The following is a 26,353-nucleotide window of genomic DNA, read 5'->3' on the forward strand; positions in this document are numbered from 1 at the left end:
TTTCCCAATTTTGAACCACTCAGATGTTCCATGTCTGGTTCTTACTGTTGCTTCTTGACCCTTGTACAGGTTTCTCAGGAGACAGGTAAGGTGGTCCCATCACTTTAAGAATTTGCCACAGTTTGTTGTGATCCACACAATCAAAGGCTTTCGCATAGTCAATGAAGCAGAAATAGACGTTTTTCTGGAATTCTCTCGCTTTCTCCATGATCCAGCGAATGTTGGCGATTCGAAACCCAGCTTGTACTTCCGGTAGTTCTCAGTTCGCATACTGCTGAAGCCTAGCTTGTAGGATTTTGAGCATCGCCTTGCTGGCATGTGAAATGAGCGCAATTGTGCGGTAGTTTGAACAGTCTATGGCATTGCCCGTCTTTGGAATTGGAATGTAAACTGACCTTTTCCAGTCTTGCGGCCATTGTTGAGTGTTCCACATTTGTTGGCATATTGAGTGCAGCACTTTAACAGCATCATCTTTTAGGATTTTAAATAGCTCAGCTGGAATACTGTCATCTCCGCTAGCTTTGTTGTTACTAATTCTTCCTAAGGCCCACTTGACTTCACTCTCTCGGATGTCCGGCTCAAGTTCAGTGACCGCACTATCATGGCTATCAGGGACATTCAGATCTTTCCTGTATAGTTCTTCTGTGTATTCTTTCCACATCTTCTTAATCTCATCTGCTTTTGTTAGGTCCCTGCCATCATTGTCCTTTATCATGCCCATCTTTGCACGGTAAATCTTTACGTAGACTACCGGGACCAAATAAGGAACGCAAATGGCGGCGCCCATAGGCTGCTGCCATTTGTGTATGCGCTTTTTTTTTTTCAAAGTCACCCGTGATAGGCTACATAACGATTTATGTAGCCTATCACGGCTGACTTTGGAAATCTAGCCGTGATAGGCTACGTAAATCGTTACGTAGCCTATCATGGGGGGGGTGTTTACACTTTGTAATGGCGGCGGCAGCCGGTTGGAAGACCGGCTGCCGCCCCCACCCCTGACGAAAGGCCGACGAACCGCCGCCAGGACCCGCTGCCGGGAGGGTCATTCGCCAAAGGTAAGTCCCATCCCGGTGGGGGTCGCGGGGTGGTGGTGGAGAATTTCACCGCCGATTTCGGGGGGCCGAATGCGTTGGCGCTCGGCCCCCCAAAGATTCGGGGAGAAATTCTCCGCCATCCCTACACAAAAGTTCCCTTGAGATCTCCAATTTTCTTGAAGAGATCTCTAGTCTTTCCCATTCTGTTGTTTTCCTCGATTTCTTTGCATTGTTCATTTAAAAAGGCCTTCTTATCTCTCCTTGCTATTCTCTGGAATTCTGCATTCAGTTGGCTATATCTTCCCCTTTCTCCCTTGCTTTTCGCTTCCCTTCTTTCCTCAGCTACTTGTAAAGCCTCATCAGACAGCCACTTGGCTTTCTTGCATTTCTTTTCCTTTGGGATGGATTGAGTTGCTGCCTCCTGAACAATGTTACGGACCTCCGTCCATAGTTCCTCAGGCACTCTGTCTATCAGGTCTGATCCCTGAAATCTATTCCTCACCTCCACTGTATATTCATCAGGGATATGATTTAGGTCATACCTGAATGGTTTAGTGGTTTCCCCAACGTTCTTCAATTTAAGCCGAAATTTTGCAAGAAGCAGCTCATGATCTGAGCCACAGTCAGCTCCAGGTCTTGTTTTGACTGACTGTATAGAGCTTCTCCATCTTTGGCTGCAAAGGACATAATCAATCTGATTTCTATATTGACCATTTGGTGATGTCCATGTGTAGAGTCGCCTCTTGTGCTGTTGGAAAAGAGTGTTTGCTATGATCAGCGTGTTCTCTTGGCAAAACTCTATTAGCCTTTGTCCTGCTTCATTTTGTACACCAAGGCCATGCCTGCCTGTTATCCCGGTGATTTCTTGACTTCCTACTTTAGCATTCCAATCCCCTATGATGAAGAGGACATCTTTTTTTGGTGTTAGTTCTAGAAGGTGTTGTAGGTCTTCATAGAACCGATCAACCTCAGCTTCTTCGGCATCAGTGGTTGGGGCATAGAGCTGAATTACTGTGATGTTGACTGGTTTGCCTTGGATTCGTACGGAGATCATTCTATCATTTTTAAGATTGTACCCCAGTACTGCTTTTCCCACCCTTTTGTTGACTATGAGTGCTACTCCATTTCTTCTAAGGGATTCTTGCCCACAGTAGTAGATATGATGGTCACCTGAATTAAATTCGCCCATGTCTGTCCATTTTAGTTCGCTGATTCCCAAGATGTCCATGTTCAATCTTGCCATCTCATGTTTGACCACCTCCAGCTTACCTTGATTCATTGATCTGACATTCCAGGTTCCTAAACAATATTGTTCTTTACAGCATCGGATTTTCTTTTCACCACCAGACACATCCACAGCTGAGTGTCCTTTTGGCTTTGGCCCAGCCGCTTCATTCTTTCTGTCTCTACTTGGAAATTCCCTCTGCTCTTCCCCAGTAGTATATTGGACACCTTCCGACCTGAGGGGCTCATCTTCCGGCATCATCTCTTTTAGCCTTGTGATACGTTTAGGGATGGGGGAGAATTTCTCCCCGAAACTTCGGGGGGCCGAGTGCCAACGTATTCGGCCCCCTGAAGTAGTTTCGGGGAGAAATTCTCCGCACCCCCCCCCCCGGGATGGGTCTTACCTTTCCCAAATGTCCCTCCCGGCGGCGGGTCCCGGCGGCGGTTCGGCAGGTCTTCGACAGGGGCAGAGGCGGCAGCCTGTCTTTCGACAGGCTGCCGCCGCCGCCATTCCAATAAAAGTAAAAAAAAAAAAAAACACGCTGCCATGATAGGCTACATGACGATTAACGTAGCCTATCACGGCTAGATTTTCAAAGTCAGCCATGATAGGCTACGTAAATCATCATGTAGCCTATCACGGGTGACTTAAAAAAAAAAAAAAAAGCGCGTACGGCTAATGGCGGCCCCGATATACAGCGACCAAATAAGGAACGCGAATGGCGGCTCCCTATGGGGGCCGCCATTTGCGTACGCGCTTCTTTTTTTTTTTTAAAGTCACCCATGATAGGCTACGTGACAATTAACGTAGCCTATCATGGCTGAATTTGCATATCTAGCCGTGATAGGCTACGTTAATCGTCACGTAGCCTATCACGGGGGCGTTTTGTTTTTTTTTTTAACTTTTTATTTCGCGGCCAGGCAAGGCGAGGCGCCTCCCCCCCGGCCTGAATTTCAGCCGGGCGAGGAGGGAAGCCTCCCCCCCCGGCCTGAACTTCGGGGGGAGCAGCAAAGCGCCTCCCCCCCACCGCGAAGCAAGCTGCGAGACCAGGTAAGTGGCTTTCGTGCACCCCTAGATACGTTCCATGGGGTTTTCTTGGCAAGAATGCTGGAGTGGGTTGCCATTTCCTTCTCCAGTGGACCACATTTTGTCAGAACTCTCTGCCATGACCTGTCCGTCTTGGGGGGCCCTGCACGGCATAGCTTATGGCTTCACTGAGTTATGCAAGCCCCTTCGCCACAACAAGGCAGTGATCCATGAAGGGGTTTAACTATGTAGGGTGTTGTTAATATAGGAAAGGGCCGCAGCACAGAGCTTGAAGCTGCTCACAAGGAAAGTAGCCAGTGCTGGCCATTTAGGATCGGAAAGTTCCCCTTCTCACAACTGTCCCTACAGGCAGGAAAGGGTGGGAATGGCTTGAAGCACCGCTTCACTCCTCATGCCCTTCCAGAATGGAGAAAGGGCTCCAGGCAAAACAAATGAGGAGAAATAGCTCATTTTCTGAGTGAAGGCATCATACTGTCATGTCATTGCTGGCTGATTTTTTAATAAAAAGTCTGCCAGGGTTCATCAGAAAGGACCCATTAACTCTCAAATTGCAAACATGCCCTGCTCCACTGCTGGATGGTGAGTGGAAACTAAATAAAAGGTCAGCAGAAAGATGGCAACATCACTCTTTCCTCAGACAAGGAGCTACTCATACTCCTTTGGCTAACTAGGTTTTTTTCCCATGGCTGGGAGGCAAAGATGAGGGAAGGGAAAGTGCTACAAGCCACTCCCATCTGCTGAGATAGTTCTGAGAGGGCGACATTCTGGATCCGAAACAGCCAGTGACTTTTCACATGAGCCATCATAACAGGTAGCCAGGCTGATAGGTAAGCACATGTTTTTCAAGTAAAAAGTCTCAGATTCAATCCCCACTCTCTCCAATTAAGGATGCAATCCTATGCATGTTTAGACAGAAAAAAGTCCTATATCTCCCAGCATTCTCCAGCCAGCCATGCATAGGATTGCTCCCTAAATTATCTTAAATAGCAGGACTGCAAAATCTTTCAAGATGCTGGAGATCTACTGGCAATCGAAGTAAATGTTGCTTGTTAATATGGACCATTAGTCTGACTCAACCTGTTTCCTTATGTTTTCTTATTTTTTATTTTTAAGATGCCATCTTTCCCAGTTTTCCTTGAGATATCTTGCTGAACTTTATTTTTATGATGAATGGGTAGGACGGTTTAATATATGAGTCTGTCTTTGTCTTATAGCCCAACCTTCTTATTCAGGTAGCTCATGCCTGTGTTAAAATGTCGGCCTCCTGCAAGACTCCGTATTGCTCCACAGCACATAATATACAATGACAAGAACCCAAAACATGTACTGCAAGTGGGAACCCTGAAAAGGAATGTCATCAAACACTGGCCCTCATTCAGGCATTCAGTACGAAATGAGTGAAGGGGCTTTCAAGAATGAGCAGAATAATTTCTGATGCCATTTTAGTTTGTTTTTATTTTAAGGTTCATTTTGTATTTTTTATATTTTATGGTTTTAATTACCCCACCCATCCCCTGTGCACTGCCCAGAGAACTTACTGTTAATTGGTGGTATGCAAATACCGTAACTAAGATATATTTTTAAATATTGTAAGTGGTATATAAATCTGAAGAAGAAGAAGAAGAAGAAGAAGAGATAGTAACAACAATGCTGTAAATAAGTAAACATAAATAAACAAATATGACCTATTAAGCTCCCCTTTGTGTGTTCATGTATGTGCACGTGTGTGCTTTTTATTTTATTTTTGTTTCTTACCTATGCAGATTCTGGCTGGTACTGATGACTGGCTTATCCAGAATGACACCCAGGACAGAACAACCAGTAAGATGGATGGTACATATGTCTCAAGGATGAAATACAGAATGTTCCTCTTGAGCTCAAAATGGAAGACTAACTTTGGATAGTGTCCTTTGTAACAAAATCAAAGGAACATGCAACAAGCCATTTAGTTGAAAGTATTCTGACAGCACAACTTAAGAGTTTCTTCTTTATGTGCAAGTTTAATTATTTTTAAGCTTAAAATACTTGTAACAAAACATTGCCAACTTACCAGTTCAGCAATCATGCCTATATATCATTTTAATTTGAGGGACTGAGATGCAGTGCTGTTTACAGTTTTGTGATTTTGGAATTATTTTAAAGCTGCCTTCCCCAAGCTGGTGGTCTCCAAATGTTATGGACTATAACTCCCAGAATTCCTTCCCATTGGCCATGCTGGCAGGGGCTGATGGGAGTTGTAATCCAAAACATCTGGAAGGCACCCGGTTGGGGAAGGCTGTTTTATGTCTGAATCAACTTGCCGCAGTAATCTCAAAACTTTAAACAGCACTGCATCTCAAACCCCCAACTGAAAATGATATATAGGCATGACTGCTGAACTAGTAAATTGGCAATGTTTTGCTAAAAGTATTTTAAGCTTAAAAATAATTAAACTTGCACATAAAGAAAAAAGTCGTTTAAAAAACAACAAACCTGCCCTATCCTCTTAGTCTCAAAGTGGTTTACAAATAAAAACAAAATAAAATTTACCAAAGTACCAGAACAGAAGAACAGCAGCCTAAGAAAATCACAGTAAAACTATGCAATCAGTATAACAACAACAAACTCATAACAATAGCACAGCCGACTCCCATCACAATCCCTAGAAGGCCGGATCAAATGCTTATCCAGTGACCCCAATCCAGCAATTCACTTTGTGTCTGTGCAAAGGATATTGCCAGCACAGCAGGACTTTTAACTTTATTTTTTAAAACATCACTTACGCCCCAATGCCTCATATTCAGAAGCTGGTTCCAGTGTGGCAGCTCAGAGTACGGGCCAGGGATGGGAAATTGCTGTTCAGGAAAAGAGTTAATAGCCATGTATATGCAAATCTTTTCATCCATTTCTCTGCATGAAGTTCCAAAGGGTGCAAGTTCAGGGGAAGAGGTTGCCCTTTCTATTCATCCACAAAAGTGGAAACTTGTATTTTTCTTTAGAATTTAAAAACTCTAAAGAAAATGCTATATGTCAGCATTTATAGAAGATGCATTTTTGTTACCCCACAAAATTCCAAAGAGAGGTGTGTGGGCAGCCACAAAAAGCACATTCTATTTCCTCTCTTGACATATGTATATAGCAACCTCTATGGCTGTCATTATGGTTGAACACCCTTCATAAAGTGCACCAATGTGTGTTCCACTTGTTATCATCTGGTGCCTTCAAAGCCATCGCTGTAAGCATGTGGTGGTCTCGATGTGAAGATTTCACTTCTTTTTAGTAAGTGCTTTAAAGGATGCTGAGTACAGACATTTTATGAGCTGTAGTAAGTACTCAAAATGACTATTTCCTGTTTCTTCAGGTGAGCTGTATTTGAAAGGATGGTTGTTCACCCTTGTAAGTAAGCTAGGGCATCTCTACACCAGCCTAAAATCCTGCATTTAAAATGGGGCTTTCTGCTTCCGTTTTAAATGCAGGATCATTCCTTTTCCCCCAGCGCTTCTCCCCTCCTTCTCCCCCATAGCTGAATCTTCCATAATTTTTCATTGATCTCACTCCTCTTCTTGCCACTATTACTCTTTTGATGGAGGGAGGGAACAGAAGCGGAACACAGCAGGGTAATTTGATACCTCATTATCTGCGATCTATTTAAAAATGGAACAAAGATTATTTAGTGCAGGAGATGGCTGGGATGATCATTGTGTCATGTAAAGAGCCCGCAAACTTCCATAAAGAATCAATCTCAATCACAGGATAAAAGCCCCTATTTGGGATTTAGTCTCCACTAGGCTTTACATCTGTACCAAAGTTCTGTTCTGGGATCTCCTCTGAAAAGCATGGCTCGCCAAACACAGGGAGATCCAGCAGGCCCAAGTCCTCAGTACAGTCCACTGCCAACCCAAAATGCTGGCCACAACCACCAGAACCCAGCAGGCCTCTCTGCACTGGATGGCTGCTGATTCTTTTGCCCAGTGCTGGAACCTGGGTGGCAGTGACTGGTGTCTGCTAGTTTAATCCTCCCACAATGACCTGGAGTCCTGTCATAGCTATGCTTTGGAGCAATGCTGCATTGGAGCCCCAGAGGCACCATGGCAAAATTAAACTGGCAAACGCTTATCAGCAGTGCTTACCAGCTGGGCAGGTTTGGTTTTGCTTTGATTCAGCACATCAGCACTATGGATCTATCGGTCTCAAATGTTGCAGGAAACTTTGCTAAGATAACCTCCGCATTTCCTGTGACTTTGGTTCAAATTGCAGAAAACAAAATAATTATACACTCAAACCAGTCATACTGTTTCTACGGATTTCTGAACCCCTGCAGGGTTCTTACCTGTGGGCACCTCTACATTTCCTAGGAGTTCCATGCACATTGGCCAAAGAAATACACTGCAAAATCAGCAGAAACTTTTCAAAATTATCAGACTTCAAAATGGCCACTAGAACAAAAAAATCCTGTCATCTCTTTGGATGAATTTTAGCAGGCTTTGACCCCTTAATGGTGGGTGTGTGCACTTACATCCCTGAAAATTTCATCTGATTTTGAAAATAAATTTTAAAAAGTTACTGTGAATTGAAATTTGCCCATGGAAATCAATGAGAAACTAATTGTGCTCTCAATGAAGCAAATTGTTGAAATGAGCTAACAAAACAAATCAAGGCACCCACACGAAGCAATGAAATGATTCTGCACATCCCTATATTTTTATGCTCCTAGCTATACTTCATTATTAGAAAATATTATTCCATTTAAATGAGAACAGTGGGCTCCCACTGTGTGTTTCTAGTGGTGTTTAGATGTTCTCTCCCTGAAACAGGAAGAAGGAAACACGTATTTTATTTTTTGATGGGTAAACAGCTCCTGCCTTCTCTTTGGGCAGAGCAGCAATATGGAATTATTAGCTTGCTTTGAGCATAATGGCTATCTGAGAGCAGAAGCAATGAGGAAAGCAAGCAGGTGCTCATTATATAAGAAGCAAGATACTTTCTTATCATGAAGTCTGCTAATGTAGATCTGTATTTTTATACCTATTTCTAGGCATTTGATGCTTTAATGTGAGTTAGTATAAATGCATCTCTCATAATATTTCCTTTTCCAATATTCACCACCTCTCATAATGTTTCCTTTCCTAATAATGCACTCAAAGAGAGAGAGAGAGAGAGACAGCTGTACATTCTCTGAAATTAAATCCATTAAAAAGTGAATTCTTGAGTCATGAAGTACAAATTAAATAGCAGCACTGGAAGTTCTTATGTAAAAGAAGCTCTTCCTGATATCTTGTGCAGAAGAAAAAATGTGCATAGTGTCAACAAGAAAAACACTAAGAAAATAATCCTTGGGAGTGTTAAGTATATCTGACAGTTCTTCTGCCCTTTAGGAGACCCCGTGGCATCTCCAGAGTAGCAATGCAGGAAGTCACATGCCTACAGAGCTATTTCCTCTTCTGTATCCTCTAGCACATTGAAGTATGCAACCAGGTATAAACCTTGGTAGCCTTACACAGTGCTGATCAGGCTTTGCACACATATCACATGTTTATGACATTTGTGCCTGGCTGGTTGCCATCTCCTCCTTCCCCCATTATGCTAATGGTAGCCTTCAGTAACTTTCTGATAGTTTCTCCCTTACCTTCAGGAACTGTTTTATAAGTAGGCTCACCTGCAGGTGCGTATTTATTTACTGAAAAGATTTTAAAGCTGACTTTCAGGATATTTTGCCCTCATAAGGTGGTTTACAAAAAATCCGTAACAAAATAAAACACATAAAACCACCAAATTAAAACCACATTTCACTCTCTTAAAAATAAGCAGTAACAATTAATCAAGAGCACAGCAATTAATCAAATGTAAATTGAAATAAATAGTCTTACGAGTCCTCTTAAATAACAATAATGGGGACATACATTTTTCCTGCGGGAGGGAATTCCAGAAATCCAGGGCCACCATAAAAAAGGCCCTGTCCCCCAGTACTTATCAAGCTGACATCTCTTATTGACAGCAAGGCCACTGAAGCTGATCTTAAAGCTCAGGCACATTCACATGGATGGATGCAGGCAGTCCTTCAGATGACCTGCTCCAAAACTCTTTAGAGTTTTAAAGGCCCAAGCCAGTACTTTAAATTTGGTCTGGAAACAAATAGCTAGACAGTTTAGCCCATCCATAATTGGGCAGCATCCAGTCATGTCATTCCTCTAATGCAAATTATGTTGTGCTAGCATAAGGGACCTCTAACGCAATGCTTACCCAGCAGGATTCCCGGAAAATGCATCATGCATGCTAATGCTATTTGCGTTGTGCTAGAAGTCCCTTATGCTAGCGGAATGACATTTGCATCAGCAGAATGACATTGTTGGATGCTGCCCTTGGTGCACTATGTTCACACTATCTGGCCCCATAAGCATTCTAGAGAGAAGCATGATGATGACCTACTGGCATAGCTACTGAAAAGCAAGATGTGTGAATAGAGAATCTGTTAGAGGAAGATTATCAATACCACCCACATTCGCTAGGTTGTTTTCCTCCAAACTGGGATGCCTGATGCTATGAGAATGACTTCTTACCACTGTGTCAATATCCCTAATGCTTCTCCTACCCATCTTTATATTGTGGTGTGTACCCGCAAGCCTGAGTTTTTGCCTTTGATCCTATGATTACATAGCCGCCTTTCATGTTTGCTTTATTTTTAGAATGCATGCTTTTGCTGAACCTGAATGCAAAATATAAAGGGATAACTAATTTTCTTTAAAAACATCAGATGACAAACATAAAAAGCTTAACATCTAATAATATTTAAAACTGACATCCTAAAAACAAATTAAATAGCATCCCTCAAATAAATGCTTGTTGATTTAAAAAAGAACACTTGATTAAAAATGTGTTAAGTTTGCTCCTAGTCAATTATTTGCACAAGTGTACAGAAACCAACAACCATACTGATTAAAATCAGAATATGAAGAGATTGCTGGGGAAAGCAAAAGGAACACCAAACACATTTTTATGAGGACTGCATACTTTCCTTTGCTTTCGATATTTACTATATTATAATACAGGCAAATACTTTACTGGTAATATAAATAAATGCATTTATTTACAAAATAAATTATGAAGTTTAACACTCCCCTGCCATGTCCATTTGTGAATAAAAGGCTTGTACAATATATTGCTGAAATTTAAAAGATAATTTCTTAATTGCTTTGCTGTAAAAACTGAAAGTCTTGTCAACATACCACCAAGTTCTAAGATGAAGACACTTTTAGGCCTGGTTCAGACATAACACTAATCTATGGTTTAGTACTATGCAGATGAGCCTGTTCAAGCCTCAGGCTCTAGTGCTCCCCAGTCCCCTCTTCTCCTTTGGTGCAAGCCAGGAGAAGTGGGGATGGAATCATCGACTTCTGGTTTAAAATGACAGCAGTTTGTCACTGCATCTGAACCAGGAACTCAGGTTAGTTTAAACTAGAGTTTATTGGAACAATCCAGGATCAGAAAACAGTCTGAACATGGCTTGTTCCAATAAACCCTAGTTTAAACTAACCCTTGTCCTTATCAAATGTAGTAACAAACTGCATTTAGTTTAAAATTGGGAGCTGATCTCCTTGTGGCTGTGCCAGAGGACAAAAAGGGGACAGGGGGCTCATGAGCCCAAGGCTCACACAGGTTTATTCATATAATGCTAAACCATGGTTTACTTATTATATCTCAACCAGTCCTTACTTTGAAAGTGCAAGTTCTTCAGTATCCCTACAAATCTAATTCTCTCTTTGTACCATTCAGCCCCCACTTTAGTAATAAGCTAGAAAGGGCATCTGAAGCTTAATTCAAGTTAAACGTTGGACCATTCACTTCCAAAAAGTAAATATATGCTCTCCAGATGGCTTCAGAATAAACTACTGATCAAAGTTATTAGCCTCTTCCCAGTAGGAGAACCCTGACATATAAGAGATAGAACATTTCTCCCATATGTACCTAAGAAGTGGATCAAAGAAGCTATTGGTGGTTCCACCATCTGTTAGACTAGTGGACTCTGCAGAGAGGACAGTCTTGGTGCTGGTCACCAATTTATGGTATCTGCTGCTTGCAGTGGAGGCTGGTGGCTCTCATTTCAGTGTGGCTGTGCATCCATTCTGGCTTTCAGTCAGAACCAGCCAGAACTCTAAAGGAACTATCCAATGTGCTGGACACTATCCCTCCAAATAGGTTCAGCACTTAGAACAGCTCCTTTAGAGGTTTGGCTGGTTCTGACTGAAACCCAGAATACATTCACAGCCCCACTGAAATCGGAGCCACCAGCCTCCACTGGCTACTTACCAATTTCAGGATTCGGGCATTTTAAATGAGCCTTAAAATATGTCTATTTAAACAGGCTTCTGATGTCTAACATATTTAACTGATATTATTTAGTTTTATTGGTTGTTATATTAGATTGTATTTCATTTTATTTGGATATCCTTTGCCTTGAGAGTTTTGTATGAATATGCTCTACTTTGAGAGTTTTGTACTCATATTCCCCAGATAATAAAAAAATCATATACTACTAGCATAAGCAGCTTAGAAATCTTGGTAAAAATACATCTCTTGTGTCATAGGTCAAGGTCCAGTGCACAACCAAGTTCATCTGTGACACAAGGAGTTTTTAAGCTTTACTGACATCACTGCAATACATCAAAGTTGCTCATACCATGCAACATGTATCCATGGTCCTAAATTTTTTAAATGACTGGATTTTGTGGCTTCATTGCTAGATCTAACCATCCTATGAAATGCTAAGATGACATCTAAAGTGTCTTTTGAACATCAGAACATTGCTCTGCATGTCTCACAATGGTATTTGCTCTTCCAGCTGTTTGTTTTGATAGTTACTGCAAGTACAAGATTATCAAAAAGATCCCGTTCTTCAATCTGCTTATACAAATTTCAATTGCTACAGCAGAGCAAACCCATTACAGGAACTAGATATTCTAGTTCAGTTCTGTTGTCTTATATTTCTTAAAGACAATGATATGTTAATATAGCTAATATGAAATGGATAACAGAAAATATATTCTGCTAACCTCTCTTACTGGAATATTTATCTACATAATGCCTTTCTTCCAGGAACTCAAGGTGGCATTGACAGGATTTCTGTGCTGTCTCCCATCCAGGCACTGACCAGACCCAGACCTATGCTTCAGGAAGGTCGCTACATTATGTGCTTTCAGACCATGCCCCAACAGTTTTACTAAAACAACTGGGATGCATATAGAATAAGAAGAGCAAGTCCTTGGTAAGGTTTATTGGTGTCAAAGACCACGGATAGGATTTGTTTCGGAAATTATTCACCTGTTTCATAAACAGCTTCAGATACAGAGGTATAGTAGTCTTCTACCGTGTACTGTGCCAATCGAAGGGTATCCAGGCCTCTAACTGAGTCATTTCCTCTTGTCCAGTAAAACATGACATCATTAATGTTATAACCCCCTGCATTTGGACAGAAACAGAAAAATGTAGATTTTATTACATGTAGAAAATTAATGTGTTCTGTCTACATAGCATATGTCTTATTTTTATATACCTTGACAAAGTTCCTATTCTCTTCACTTGGTTTACTGGTTGTTCAGAGCCCAAGATTTGAGCTGTATTATATGCTTAAATAACAAGAAAATAAAATTAAGATGCAGCTCTAAGACTAAGGGTTGGATCCAATATTGTGATACCACAAGTGGAGGTTACTGCTTGCATCCTCTTCTCCCCGCCCCATGCACCCTACAAATCTCTTTCAGAGGATCTCCAATACTGGATCCAACCCTCAGCACTTTATACTTTTACACAGCTGCATAACGTGGATTGTTATGGCTACAGGCTAACCATTCTTTTCCTAGAAAGACTGTGTGACCTGAGGCGAGACAGAGGCCTCATGCTGCACACCCTGTCATTTGAGCTACTGTCTCCCTATGTGGGATTTATATACTGGGGATAGTGTGCTGTGACTAGGTGCTGCAATACAATATATCCTATGCGTCCGGGGATTTATCTGTAACATACAAAGAGTTCCTGCATTTCACATTTGATTTAACCATTCCACAAAAAACTTGGTGGGAAACCAACTGGAACTTTAAAGTAGATGAGTATGACTGGCAACAACTATGGGATAAGCCTCCCTATAAATCAATATCAGCCCGAACTAGAGAGATGTCACTGAAAGTAGTCCATGGGTGGTATCTGACTCCAAGGCATCTCTCACTTATGACACATTGACACACTCAACTTCTCCTCAGTGTTGGAGGGGGTGCCAGGAGTCAGGAGTGTACCGGCACATGTGGTGAGATTGTGCAGAAGTCCAACCATTCTGACATGCAATGGCAGCAGATATTGGCCATATTACAAACCCAAATATCCCACATATGCCAAATCTAGCAGTATTAAATGTGTTTATAGGGGAGGCCAGTGATTTAAACAGTAAGGAGCTGATTACTCATTTACTTGTAGCTGCCAGATCCACGATAGCTAGGTTTGGGAAGAGGTTCACCTTCCAGGAATTAGATTATTGGTATGCCATGGTCTGGCAAATTGCCATAATGGAAAAAATATCACACAAATTGAAGGTGGCCAGGGGTCCAAGCAAACACAATTCTATGCGATATGGTTTGACTTTATCACGTATACGAACAGAACAGAACATCAATATTTGATTCCCTCGCACTATAAAACCTTATGGCTTTTATAAGGAAGAAAACAGATGAAGAATAATCCTAGGTCCACCTATGATATCTATCTAAAATATCTAGTAGCACTGACAAGAATTACCCATGACCTCTGTACACCCACTAAGTTATAACTGTATGGTAAGAAGATATAATCCTGATGGAATTTGTTTTATTTTAGTTTCTATTTTGGTTTTGTTTGGTTTTATTTTGCTTTGTTAATATTATTGAAATTCAATAAAAATGTGTATTTAAAAACCCAAAACAATATATCCTATGCTCTGTCATGGTGACGTGGGGGTGGGGATGGTAGATGTGGGGCAGCTATTTATAATCTGCCCCCCTCTCACTGAAGTCTCATCAGTGGGGTTGTGCCATGGTCCGAAGTAGTAGAGGATACAACCAAACTGTGCTCCTCCCCTGTACCGCCCACATCCCACTGCCACATTTTGGCCATTCCGTAATTGTTATCTTCACTGGAACAGCTGCACTGCTGGCACATTCTGTCGGTGCCTTTGGGAAGTTCCTCTAGCATATTTTTTGTGGTGGTCCTGTATCTTGAGTTCCACCAGCACAGGAAGGCTACACCAAATCCTACCTCCCCTCGGCCAGGAGATCGTGAGTATAGGATTGCTCTGTTACTCACTTAGTAAAGTGAAGAACAGGAAGGGTCCAGTGTTGGAGTTGCAAGTGTGCCACAAGTGTTGACACTGTAAGAGCCAAACAACATGTTATGCTAATTGTGTGGAATGTACTTGAGGCTTGTCTTTTGTTTGTTGTACAAATATGTGTGGCCCCGATTCAGTTCGGAACCACTGCGCTCTGGTAGGAAAGGATTAAACCCTCACACACACATGCACCATTTGTTTTCTGAAATCCCAACCCATAGGGGGTATTAATAAAAGAAAAAAAGCCTCCACTGACACCAATAGAGAATTTTCTCCTTTTGTTAGCGCCCCCCCACCCCTGCCGGGGGGGGGGGATTTCAGGAAGCAAACTGTATGTGCGTGTGCATACGGCGTGCATGTGTGTGAAGGTTTAAACCTCCCCTCCCGGAGTGCAAATTTAGTATGCTTAAAGAAAGGTTCCCCCTGTGCAAGCACCGGGTCATTACTGACCCCTAGAGGGACGCCACTTGCGTTGGCGTTTTCATGGCAGACTGTAGCGGGGTGGTTTGCCATTGCCTTCCCCAGTCGTGTCTACCTTTCCCCCAGCAAGCTGGGTCCTCATTTTACCGACCTCGGAAGGATGGAGGGCTGAGTCGACCTGAGCCGGCTACCCGAGACCCAGCTTCCGCTGGGATCGAACTCAGGTCATGGGGAGCGTTTCGGTTGCAATACTGCCACCTACCACTTTGCCCCACATGAGGGTCTATTGGTATGCTTACACTAGAGTGAAACAAAAGACAAGCTTCAGCTACACACTATGTGGTTAGTGTAACATGTAGTTTGTCAGGAGTCTTTTGGTCTACTGCCCACTCAATGATGGATCTGGATTTTTTTTTGCCCCTTCTCAAAAGCCCCCCAAAAAAGTCTGCTACAATTTATGGAACTTTCACTGGCCCATAACATTTTGTGTATTTTTCTTAGCTCACTGTACAATCGGTGAGCACAGCACACACACAAAAGATTGCTACGTAGCAGAGGCTGAAGAGATATCAGAGATGTATAAAACAGTGTGTGTGTGTGTGTGTGTGTGTGTATTTTTAACTACATATATATTAGTGTATTTTCCAGCAACTTTCATATTTTTATATGACGTAATTTGCTTAAAACTCTGGAAATTTAAAAAATGATTCGGAAGTCTACGGAATCCATGTGACTTGGAAAAAAATGGTCTGCTGTGAAATCTGGGGGTTGGATTAATAGAAATCTGAAGTCATTTGGATCCATTGCAGATTTCTCTGACATCCCTACCCTGAAGTACTTCCCACTAAAAACTATCCATTTTGGTGACTGCAAAGGAGGTCATATTGTTGTAGTGACATATTATAATATAGTCCAATCTCCACACATTTCCCCGTAATGTATACAAATATCTGCTGTGACAAGTGTTAATCATGAACATGAATTTCAATACTTCTCCTTAATGCCCTGCAGTGCGCGCTGCTGTCTGCAGTACAATGACTTTAAGCTATTTCGAACATTAGTGTAGAAGTGCCACATTAAGCAGATGATAAAATGCTTCAGATGTCCCCCCTAACTGTGCAAATAGGCAGAGGAAAAAATACATCTGAAGCTTTTGAAAACTAGAAAGAGTGCTTCTCATGCTTTTGCTTTAAAATAAACTTACTTTGGTTTCTAAAGAGCAAAGATAAGCTAAATGATGAGTGAATTTAAAGGATATTCTGCTGTGAAAATTAATTCAGGTTGGTAATTCTATGGATTCTCTTTTTGGTGATAAAGCAATTTCAAACACACACAATGTGAAGACTCTACTCTTCAGAACTCTTCTTGGGAAAGGCTAAAGGTACATGACATACTACTAGAATCTGACAGCCAAAGAATTGGCTAGTTAGTGCAAATCAGTACATGTGAAATACATTCCTCATTCCCAGCTTCCCCTGTCCTCATTGGTCCTTGGGAGGTTGCCAGATCACAATGATGCAGTGGCAGCAGCAACCACAGTAGGCCAAACCCCCTTTCTATGCATATCTGAAAGTTACAGCAGGTCTGTCAAGACTCATCAAGCTCATGCCCTGTGATTCCCTGGCATGCTCTCTGGTTGGCTCTTTCTTCTCTCAGTTTCCGATCTTTTCTGCCCTTTTCCTCAAGCCTGTAAATAAAGAGGTTTATTTAAAACAAAGTTATGTATAGAATTTCTTAGCTTCCAGAATTTGACTGGCTATTTGACCAGGAAAAAGTCTGAAATACTTATATAGTGCTTAATGCGGCTCCCAGATCACCCCTTCCTTCAGTTTCCTGTTTCTCTGCTCATTCCATACTTTGTAACCCCTTTCCTCTTGGCTTCTTGCCCATTTCCCTCCTGCCCTGAATCTTCTTGCTCGTCCCACAGCGCTGCTTCTGTCTATAACACGCATGCTTTTTTAAAAAATCCCAGGCTGTATTGACAGCTTCCCTTTCCTGACTGAAGGTATTCTGACAGCTTTGATCTCTGGGCAGTTAGAGTGTCCATTCACATTCTGTGTCATCACACCAGCTCAGCCAATTAGTGTCAAAAGCTTCCCTGCCCCAAGCACAATGCGATACTAAATACTAGAATGTTACAGGTTGGAGAATCCAATTTTTCTCGGTGCAGAAATTAGGCTTCCTTGATGCAGAATTTTGGGGTCTGGGTTTTTTGGCATACAAAATCCTGAATATTAGCAGCCATCTAAAAGTTTGCCTGCATGGAAACTGTCTGCACTTTAGCATGCATGGGTGGACTTGCACTCACATTGCGTCTCCTGCAAGATTAGATCTTGGGCAGCACACCATTTACTGGGGCTGTGAGTCCCCATACCTGTGTAAGCCTGGCATGCGGCCCTTTCAGTTTTGGGAGGAAGGAGCACTTTAGAGCTGCACATGCTCAGTAATGTTTTCTTTGTTTTGAGGATTTCTTTTGAGGGTTTCTTTGTTTCTTCTTATTCACACTTATGGTAGGTGACGTTTCAGGCATAGCTGGAAGAATTATCTGTATGTTGTTTTTAAACCCTACTCAAGATAAGCCAAATATCTTGAAATTAAAAGGGCCATAATAATATCTTTCAGTGTCTAGAGTGGGCACACTCTGTCAAGCGTTTGTTTGTTTTTTATGTGCTGTTTTTTCTCCTATATTATTTTTTTTCTTTTTGTGCCATTGCCTTAGAAAGAGCACAATGCCTCTACAAATCTAGTGTAGAAGATATGGACAGAGAGTGATACAACCTGGACAATGATTGCAATGACAATTATATTATTATTATTGCTGGTATATACAGATGATGAATGATACATCATCATTGAGACTTCTAGGGCTTGCAAGCAGAATTATGATTTGTATTTCTGTTCTGTATGCCTGCAAGGTATCTTGTAATCAAGGAAGTTATAATTATTGGTAGTGTAAATGTGCTTTTGTTTTTAATTGCCTCTGGATATGTTCCAATATTACTGTCTACAGCTTGGTTCCTTGCAGAAAGCAAGAGTAGTTTACACGTCCAATATCAACATGGTTGATAGAAATTAAAAGGTTGCATTCAATCTGTCCAAAAGAGGCCATGCAAATATTCTTTTCAGCTGAAATCAGATATACACTCACGCCGATATACATACATATCCACTGAAATTGATAGAGTTTATTTCAATAGTAAATAATGGGTTTAAGACCTCAGGGCTAATCACACATTCTATAGAAAAACAGCGATTATGTTCCTGTTCTGAATTATTCCTATTTATCTGAATTAAAGAGACATTAAAAATGTAGCACATGGTATTAGGACAATGTGAAGTACTATGAAATTTGCATAGAAAATTGTTTGGATTTATTGCTGCTGTTTTAGAAATCAGCTCTCATAACCATCATTATTGTATTCCACAAATGACTGGAAAGCTTGCTATGGTCTTTCTTAAACCTTTTATAATCTGCTTCTTGTTAAGAGTTACTTGGCAATATTACTTGCTTTCCTCCAAATGTGCACATTATTTCCAATTAATCTTTGTGGTGCTAGAAATTCTGTTCATTCATATCAAATGTTTTGACAAGCTCACACCGCATATCTCTAGAAGAGAGCATTATTTATCCAACAACACCTATTCAAATGGAACAAGGAGGAAAGTGCTACAGTGCCTCTCCCCCCACCCGCCCTCGCACATACACAGACAGTAGAGGACTGGAGAATTAAAGACCAGTTCAGTTATTTCTGATCTTGTTTCTCCTACTCCCTAGAAAGCTAAGCAACAAATGTCGTGTAACCAGTTTGACTGCATTACTATCTTTTCTCTTCATTCAGCCAGGAGACACTTGTGCATGTTTTGAATGACAGATGGTATCATTCTGAAATCCTTTGTTTTCAGGTGCACAGGGATTTATTCATTTATTTACTTCCCCCAATGAAATCCTGAGGGAACTGCATAACTACAGGGCTCTGTTTATTTGTGTAGAAGAAATTGTTGATGCAAAATATAATCTACATCACTTAATTCAAGAGTAAGCTTTATTATTTTTTGAAGATAACAATCATTGATTAATATTAACCTTTAACCATTAATCATTAATCATTATGGATACAATCCCACCAAATAGTACTCCTTTGCATGCCCCACTGAATAAAACTTTAAAACCTGGTCTGCAGACCTCCCCTTTCACCTGAAAATCAAGAGGTTCTCTTACATTCACATACATGGACAGAGCTCCTAAACGCAAGGACTGTCCTATTTATTTCAACTGGTAAAAAAATGAAAGGATCTTCTGGTGCAAAAAAAAAAAAATGCTTTAGGGCTTTATTACTGCACCATACCATTACTGATCACAGGACATGTCTGTTAAGTCATCAGCCTAAAAGTCCAATTTCCTGGCTTTGTGGAGCTTGGGGCAGAAAATGTTTATAATGAAAGGCACACCTCCTCAACAAGCCTGAATAAAGTATATTAGCAGTTCTCCCCAGAATTTGAAAGAAATATATGATATGCTGAGCCACAGCTTGAGTAAGAAGTATGAATTGTCAATTTTCAGCACTTTTTAACATGCTGAATCTGTGGCAATATGTATTGGGCCAGTTTGAAATTTCGCACGATTGTAGACCTCGTCAGGTAGATAGATTATGGATGACAAGTTTCAGGATATTAGCTCTATGGGTGTCATTTTTATAAGCAGTAGAAGTTTGGGGGTTATAATGGTGGGACCCTTTTTTCTTTTCTTTTTTGCAACTCACCTTAACTAAAGGGGCACTCCTGTGCCCCTTTAATAGTTTTGCACAGTTGCATAGCAAGTCAATATTTGATTAAAAGCTTGTTTTCTCATTTCTTATTTCTCTAATTTGAAGCATTCCTGATTCTGAACATCCTTTATATCCTTCTCTAGATGGCTATGTTTATAAACCTGGCCCATAATTTGGGGGCGGGGAGGGAGAACGGAGCCACTTTTTTTACACACAAACTTCATGTTCCCTGGAAGCATCTCCATATGCTACATTCTGCTGTGGGGATACAAATGTTGATTTGGACATTCTAAAGACTATAATAGGTCAAATTCCATAGAGGAAAAAGCCAATAAATATTTGCTTGGTTTTACAAAAAATGAATGTGTGGCTCACTTTATGAATAATTGTGCAACTGAGTTTTACTTGCATGAATGGTGGCAGAAGTTAAGGCTAAGCTGGCACACTCAGATACTATCTACATACACTCTTGAAAACCGAGCTTGCAATACAAGATTGGGACACAGCTTGACGGAAGGAGGAACCTGGCCTGAAACACATCCATTTCAGACTGTCAGAAGCCTTGAGCTGTGACTACTGAGTAGAAAAGCAAAGAATTTGCCTTAATAACTAAGGACTATAATCCTGCATAGACTTGGACTGCTTATATCCCATTCATTAATGGGATTTAGAGAATCTACCTGTGCACAGGATTGCAGCCAAGAACTGCACTTGGAATTACTTTGCTTGACTGTAAAGTCAAAAGCTGAAATTTGAACATGGGCCTTGCCATTAAGATGCACACTAATGCTCCTCCCCCCATATGAAAATGCTCTGGGGGTGGCATATGAAACCAAGCAAGAAAATGGTCTTCTGCTTTAACTATTTGTTCATCTTATTTAGGTACTACTTTCCTTGAGACATTCTAAAGCCCGGTTCAGACATAATGCTTGGGGTGCAAAATCTATAAGCCTGAGCACTCCCTCTTCCCCTTCTCCTCTTATGAATTGGCTTGACTTTTCTGTGACATCTGAACTGGGAAACAGTGGCTTAAGCACTGCCTACAAAGCAGGATTGCAAACTATGTTTTGATCCTGGCTTCCAAACCAGAAATGTAGACAGTATTTAGTCTAGTCTACCTGTTTGGACATCACAGGAAATGGAATTAGCAAACCAGGAAGTATCTTCTCAAGCTGGGTACATGAGCAAAGGAGAGAACAGGAGGGAAGACGCTCTTGAGCCCTTCATTCACTCCAGGGATAGCCCAAGAGATTTGGCTGCCTGAGGTGGAGCTGCAAATGGCGCCATAAAAGGTAAAGGTGTCCCCAACCAGTCGTGTCCGACTCTAGGGTGTGGTGCTGATCTCCATTTCTAAGCCGAAGAGCCAGCGCTGTCCAAAGACGCTTCCGTGGTCATGTGGCCGGCATGACTGAACACTGAGGTGCACGGAACGCTGTTACCTTTCCCGTTGAAGCGGTACCTATTTATCTACTTGCAATTTCTTGCTTTCGAACTGCTAGGTTGGCAGAAGGTGGGACTGAAGACGAGAGCTCACTCCGTCACGCAGCACTTGGGTCTCGAACTGTTGTCCTGCCGACCTTCTGGTCTGCAGTTCAGCGTCTTAACCGCGGCCCCAAATGGCGCCATACCCAAGTCCAAATGCACAGTCCTCAAAGCCAACCCAATTATTTTGGCACACATGACAGAAAATCACACAAGCACCTCTCCTGATCCCTGACAGTAATGAAACAATAATAACGAAAGAAATAACAATGTGCTGTCTTTCACTACTGGTAGGGCCTGTCCTGGTTCACTCCCACTCGAATAAACTGTCATATGTTGGACTGGCAATGTTATATCAGAATCAGACATAAGACCTGGTATTCCTGTCTCCAAAGCTTAACTTTAGCCTCTAAAAATTCAGCTGAACAAAACCAGAAACTCTATATGTAAGTATAGCCAGGTAGATTCTGTTTAACCATTATCTACTATAGTTTAGCAATAAATCAGGTTGGACAGAGTTGTTTTTAAGTTTCTCCACAATACCCTCTGCTCCCATTACGTGGCGAGAGCTATACAGAGTCAAGTTCTCATATCTGCGATCAACTAGCAGTGATGTGAAAATTCTTCTCTATGGTTTCTTCACATAGCACTCCAGTAAGGTGAACATGGAGGAACCACGTGTGTTGGATTAACGACATGATCCTGGACAAGGTAAGCATTGCTCTCTCACCAGAAATGTTTTGTGTGGCAACTAAGCCATGGTTCCTTCATACACATGTAACCACAGTGGCATGAAAAGGTGGAAGTGGCTCTGTAGGCTGCAGGTAAGTGTGAATAATGCCAGGGGCAACACAGGGGCCAAGTAGCCTTATGTGATTGAGTGTGCATGAACCTCCAGCTTGTGCCCTCTGCCTTGCCTTCCTCTGGCATGACCCATTTTTTAAAGTAGTCCCTACTACTTTAAAAGTAGTTCCCTGTTATATTAGAACTCAAGGAATTCTGGTTAGTTTAAACAACGGATTATCCGTACAAGCCAGGGTCAAACTATGGTTTATGATCTTGGCTTCTATACTAACCAGAGTGCCCATAGTTCAGACATAACAGTAAACTCTGATTAGATTAAAACTGAAAAAGGATGCTTCCCATCTCCTCCTCCAGTGCACTTCCAGGAGAGGGAAGGGAAGGGAAGAGCACAGAAACTTGCAGCTCAAGCAGGGTTGTTCACGTAATGCTAAACCAGGGGACTCCAACACAGCAACCACAGGTGCCACTGTGCTTGCAAGGGCGTGTTGAGGTGCCCAATAGGCTATTTTTTCCTATACAACTGAATAAAACAATTTTTCTATTCATTCCTTTGTCCTGTATCAGAGGCAGAGTCCAGTATCAGCATGTGTTTACAAAACTATCAACTTCCTCTAACTGGGAGCCCTGCCAGCGGAATAGCTTCAAGGTTGCTCATAGTAACAGACAGCAATAAGGTGCACAGCCAGAAGCAGCTCATCAGGCAGTCCAAGAAATTCCAGCAGAGGAAGAATAATGGCAAAGTAAGGATTACCCAGAGTCCTACACAAAATCTAGTTCCAGTTAGGAGTTCAGGATTCACAAAGCACACACAGTGAGCAGATACTGACATTGTTGCCAACAACTGCTAAGTCTGCCTTGTTGTGTTTTATGCAGGCCATAGACTGGATACACCCCACTGCCAGCTGCAACTCATTAGGGAGTTTTCCAGCAAAGCCAGTTATATAAGGAAGGCCCGCACAGAGCCAAATTCCTGGCCTGCAGCTGGGCGCTCCTCTAAGGGGCCGGGACTGCTCTCTGTGCTTCATACATTGTCTTTCATGAGGGCTGGGGTAGACACTCCACTTCTGGCTCAGAATCCAAACCATCTGGGGAAGGACGAGAGAAGGCCCCACCAAACATTCCAAAGGGGCCAGCCTCCTCTTCAGCTGCACGTCTGACACCCTCCGGAGATGCTGCCACTGGATCTTTCTGGCGGGAAGATGTGTTCTTGAGCTCAGATAAACCAAGCTCCTCCTCTGAGGATGACTCCTCAGGAGGGCATATGACAGCTTTTTTCCTTCTCTGTCTTGTTTCCCTTCTCTCTTTCCACTCTGTTCCCCCCCCCCATTTCTGCCTTCTCCATCTCGCTCTGTGTCACATGTGTGAGAAACAGAGAATACAGACGGTGCTCCCAACATTTTGTGACTGGCTACACACCCCACTGCAGCCATTTTGTGCTTGCACTCACAGCACTTTTTAAAAATCCTAAATGATCCCACAGACCAAAAAAGTTGGGGACCCCTATCTAAAGCATGGTTTAGCATATATCTCACCCTCATGTGCCCATCTGTAAGAGGGGAATGGCAGCAACCTATCATACAGGGCTATTCTGTGGACAACTGCATGAATAAACTGTAAAGCACTGTATAAAGTCAGATAAAGTTCCCAGGGATGGGCAACTTCATGAGGTCCATCCCCCTGAATCCCTCGTCCATGGGTCGCACCTCCTCACCCCCTTGTGGTGCCAAATTTTTAAAAATAATTAAAATGTAAAAAATAAATGTTGTCTGGAGGGGCTACAGAGTGCCAAAAGGGCAAAAAACGTTTCAAAATGGCCACTCCAGGTGCTATTTTGTGTTTTTTTTTAATGTTGTTTTTTACAATTTGGGGGGGGGCAGCAGGGGTGACGGGGCTGCACACTGCCCACCCCTGGTAGTGATTAGCTGTGTTACAAGTAGAGAACAGCAGTTTTGATCTGAGCTGGGTAGAGTTAAAAGGAACATAGCAACAGAAGAAACACATAGACCCAGTATGCATGTAACGCCAAATCGTGGGTTAATTAATTAATTAACCCATGATTTGCTTTGCATAAGCAGGAGTAGGCAAGTGCACTGCCTCCCATGCGCTCCTCACTTCTGCTTTTCATCAGCAACCTATGCTCAACCGGGTCATAGGTTGTGACCATGATATGCGAACCTGGAGAGCTGGGTTGTTTAGAGGCTAAACAACCCAACGGTTAACCCATAGTTCACTGTAGGGTTAACAACTGGGTTGGTTAGCCCCTAAACAACCCAGCGTTCCAGGTGCACATGGCACACTCAACAAGCTACGAACAGGCCAAAGCGGTGGGTGCACAGGACACAGTGCACTTTCTCTCTCTCTCTCATTCGTCCCCAACAGATCATGGGTTATTTAACTCATGGGCTGTTGTTATGTGTGAACCAGGTCATATATTCTCTATATGGAGGTATCCTCAGGCCCAATTCATACGTTACTACCAAGAAACGGCCACTGTGTGGTCAGAATTCCGGTTGCAGTAGTAACGTATGCAAATGGTAACCAAGCAGATTGCATGGATTTCCACTGGAATGTCTCACACCAAATCAAGTGGCCTCTGTGGAGGTTTAGCACTAGCCTGGGAAATAATCAAATGACATATTTGCTGCTGGCTTAGGATATTGCAATGTGGAGCCCTGGCCACTGTTCTCAGCAGCAGGTTCACCACACCACTAACTCTCACATCCTCCCTCAAGTGATTATAGTAGAGCTGGAGAAATGGAGCAGTGTATCTGGGAACTTGCCCTATAGCACCCTCTGCCTAATGATGAGTCTATCCCTATAAACAGATTCAGGTTTTCCCCTTTGTTACAGAAGCAATAAAATCACTTACAGCTTTCCAGTTGCAAGGTGCACATCTGTTTGTCCATAGGGTATTTAGTCAAATCCATACTACAGGCAACTGTTGCAGTTATCCTTTAAAAAGCAAAGTACAGATCGTTATCATCTATGTGTAATACTGAGCACCAAAAATAGAAACCAATTATCCTACTTATTTGAGCTACTTATTTTAAAAAAAGGCCAAATGTATAGCTAGTGGAAAAGATCAGCTGATGTTTTCTGAAAATAAATCTAGGAAAAGCAAAGACCCAGATTTATTATTTATTTATACCCCGCTTTTCTGCTGAACATTCAGAACAGCTCATCAAAATGTGACAGAAAAAACAAACAATATCATTCAAAACAAACACAGTGCAAGAAATCATATAAGAGCAACAGTAAAAATCAAAAGCAGCAATCAGCAGTAAAAAAAAAAAAACCTAATTAAAAACAATAATTAACATTAAAGCCGTGTTGAAATAAAATTTCTTCATCTCAAAAACAAAGAGAGAGGGAGCGTGGTGATTCATCTTTAGGAAGCCATTCCATAAGTTTGGCACCACCACTGAGAAGACACTGACCTTGTTCGCATGACACAACAGCTCACTGTTGTTTAATTTACCCATAGAAGCTGTTGTGTTGTGCTGGCAGCCCATGGGTGTCATTTTTGCATGGTGCCCATGAGCGCCTGGCTTGCTGTGTTGTTTGAACCCAGGCAGCAGGGATTGTTTGAGAGTTAGACAATTCTCAAATAATTCATGGCTTATTTTAGAGGTATTTGGGGGTTGTCTAACCCTCAAACAACCCCTGCTGCCTGGGTTCACATAACAAGTCACAGCAAGCCAGGTGCCTGTGGGCACCATGCAAAAATGGCACCTGCGGGCACCTGGTACGATGCGACAATTTCATGGGTAAATTAAGCCACAGTGGACTGTCGTGACATGCAAACAGGCTCTGTTTCTTGTGTACACCCATCTGATCTCATTTGGGATGGAGGGTTGGATGTTGGACATCTTAAACCTCTAACAGGTACATATGGGAGGAAGCATCTTTTAAATTAAGTTTGTGCAGCCTATTTTACAAGGAACTTTGGCAATAATAATAGCAATTAAAAATAATAATCTTCCTAGTCCCGATACCCTGCTGTAAGTAAGCCTATATATGTGGAACTGAAATAGCATCTTTTCCTGTTTTCCTCTGCATCGATTTCCCACCACTTCCTCTGTTGTTTCCTTTGTGTCTATTTTTTAGATTGTAAATATATTCTTAAATTAACTACACTGGGTTTATTTTAATAATTTAGTAATCTTTCATATTTATAAACTGGGACTAGACACTTTCATTTGTTTATCTGAGATTTCTTTCTTTTCTAAAGCCTGAAGGTAAATTACAGCAT

The 26,353-nt window shown here is 41.9% G+C and overlaps 1 protein-coding gene across 7 annotated transcripts in view; it reads right to left on the minus strand.

The window, feature by feature from the left end:
• Positions 1–26,353, minus strand: part of LOC146350867 (gamma-aminobutyric acid receptor subunit pi-like) — an 82,898-nt gene that overhangs the window by 12,505 nt on the left and 44,040 nt on the right. For 5 of the 7 annotated variants that reach the window (XM_084841926.1, XM_084841929.1, XM_084841924.1 and 2 more), the window contains 3 exons: positions 24,971–25,053; positions 12,601–12,738; positions 5,062–5,214 (listed from right to left, as the gene is read on the minus strand). In XM_084841926.1, coding sequence (XP_084698052.1) covers positions 5,062–5,214; positions 12,601–12,738; positions 24,971–25,053 — 374 coding nt within the window. The remainder of the gene's footprint in view (positions 1–5,061; positions 5,215–12,600; positions 12,739–24,970; positions 25,054–26,353) is intronic. The other 2 variants (XM_084841927.1, XM_084841930.1) reach the window with 2 other exon arrangements.

The sequence above is a fragment of the Heloderma suspectum genome, chromosome 3 (genome assembly GCF_057233095.1).
Source record: "Heloderma suspectum isolate Gila_16-S chromosome 3, 16-S_ref, whole genome shotgun sequence".
Taxonomy (NCBI): Eukaryota; Metazoa; Chordata; class Lepidosauria; order Squamata; family Helodermatidae; genus Heloderma; species Heloderma suspectum.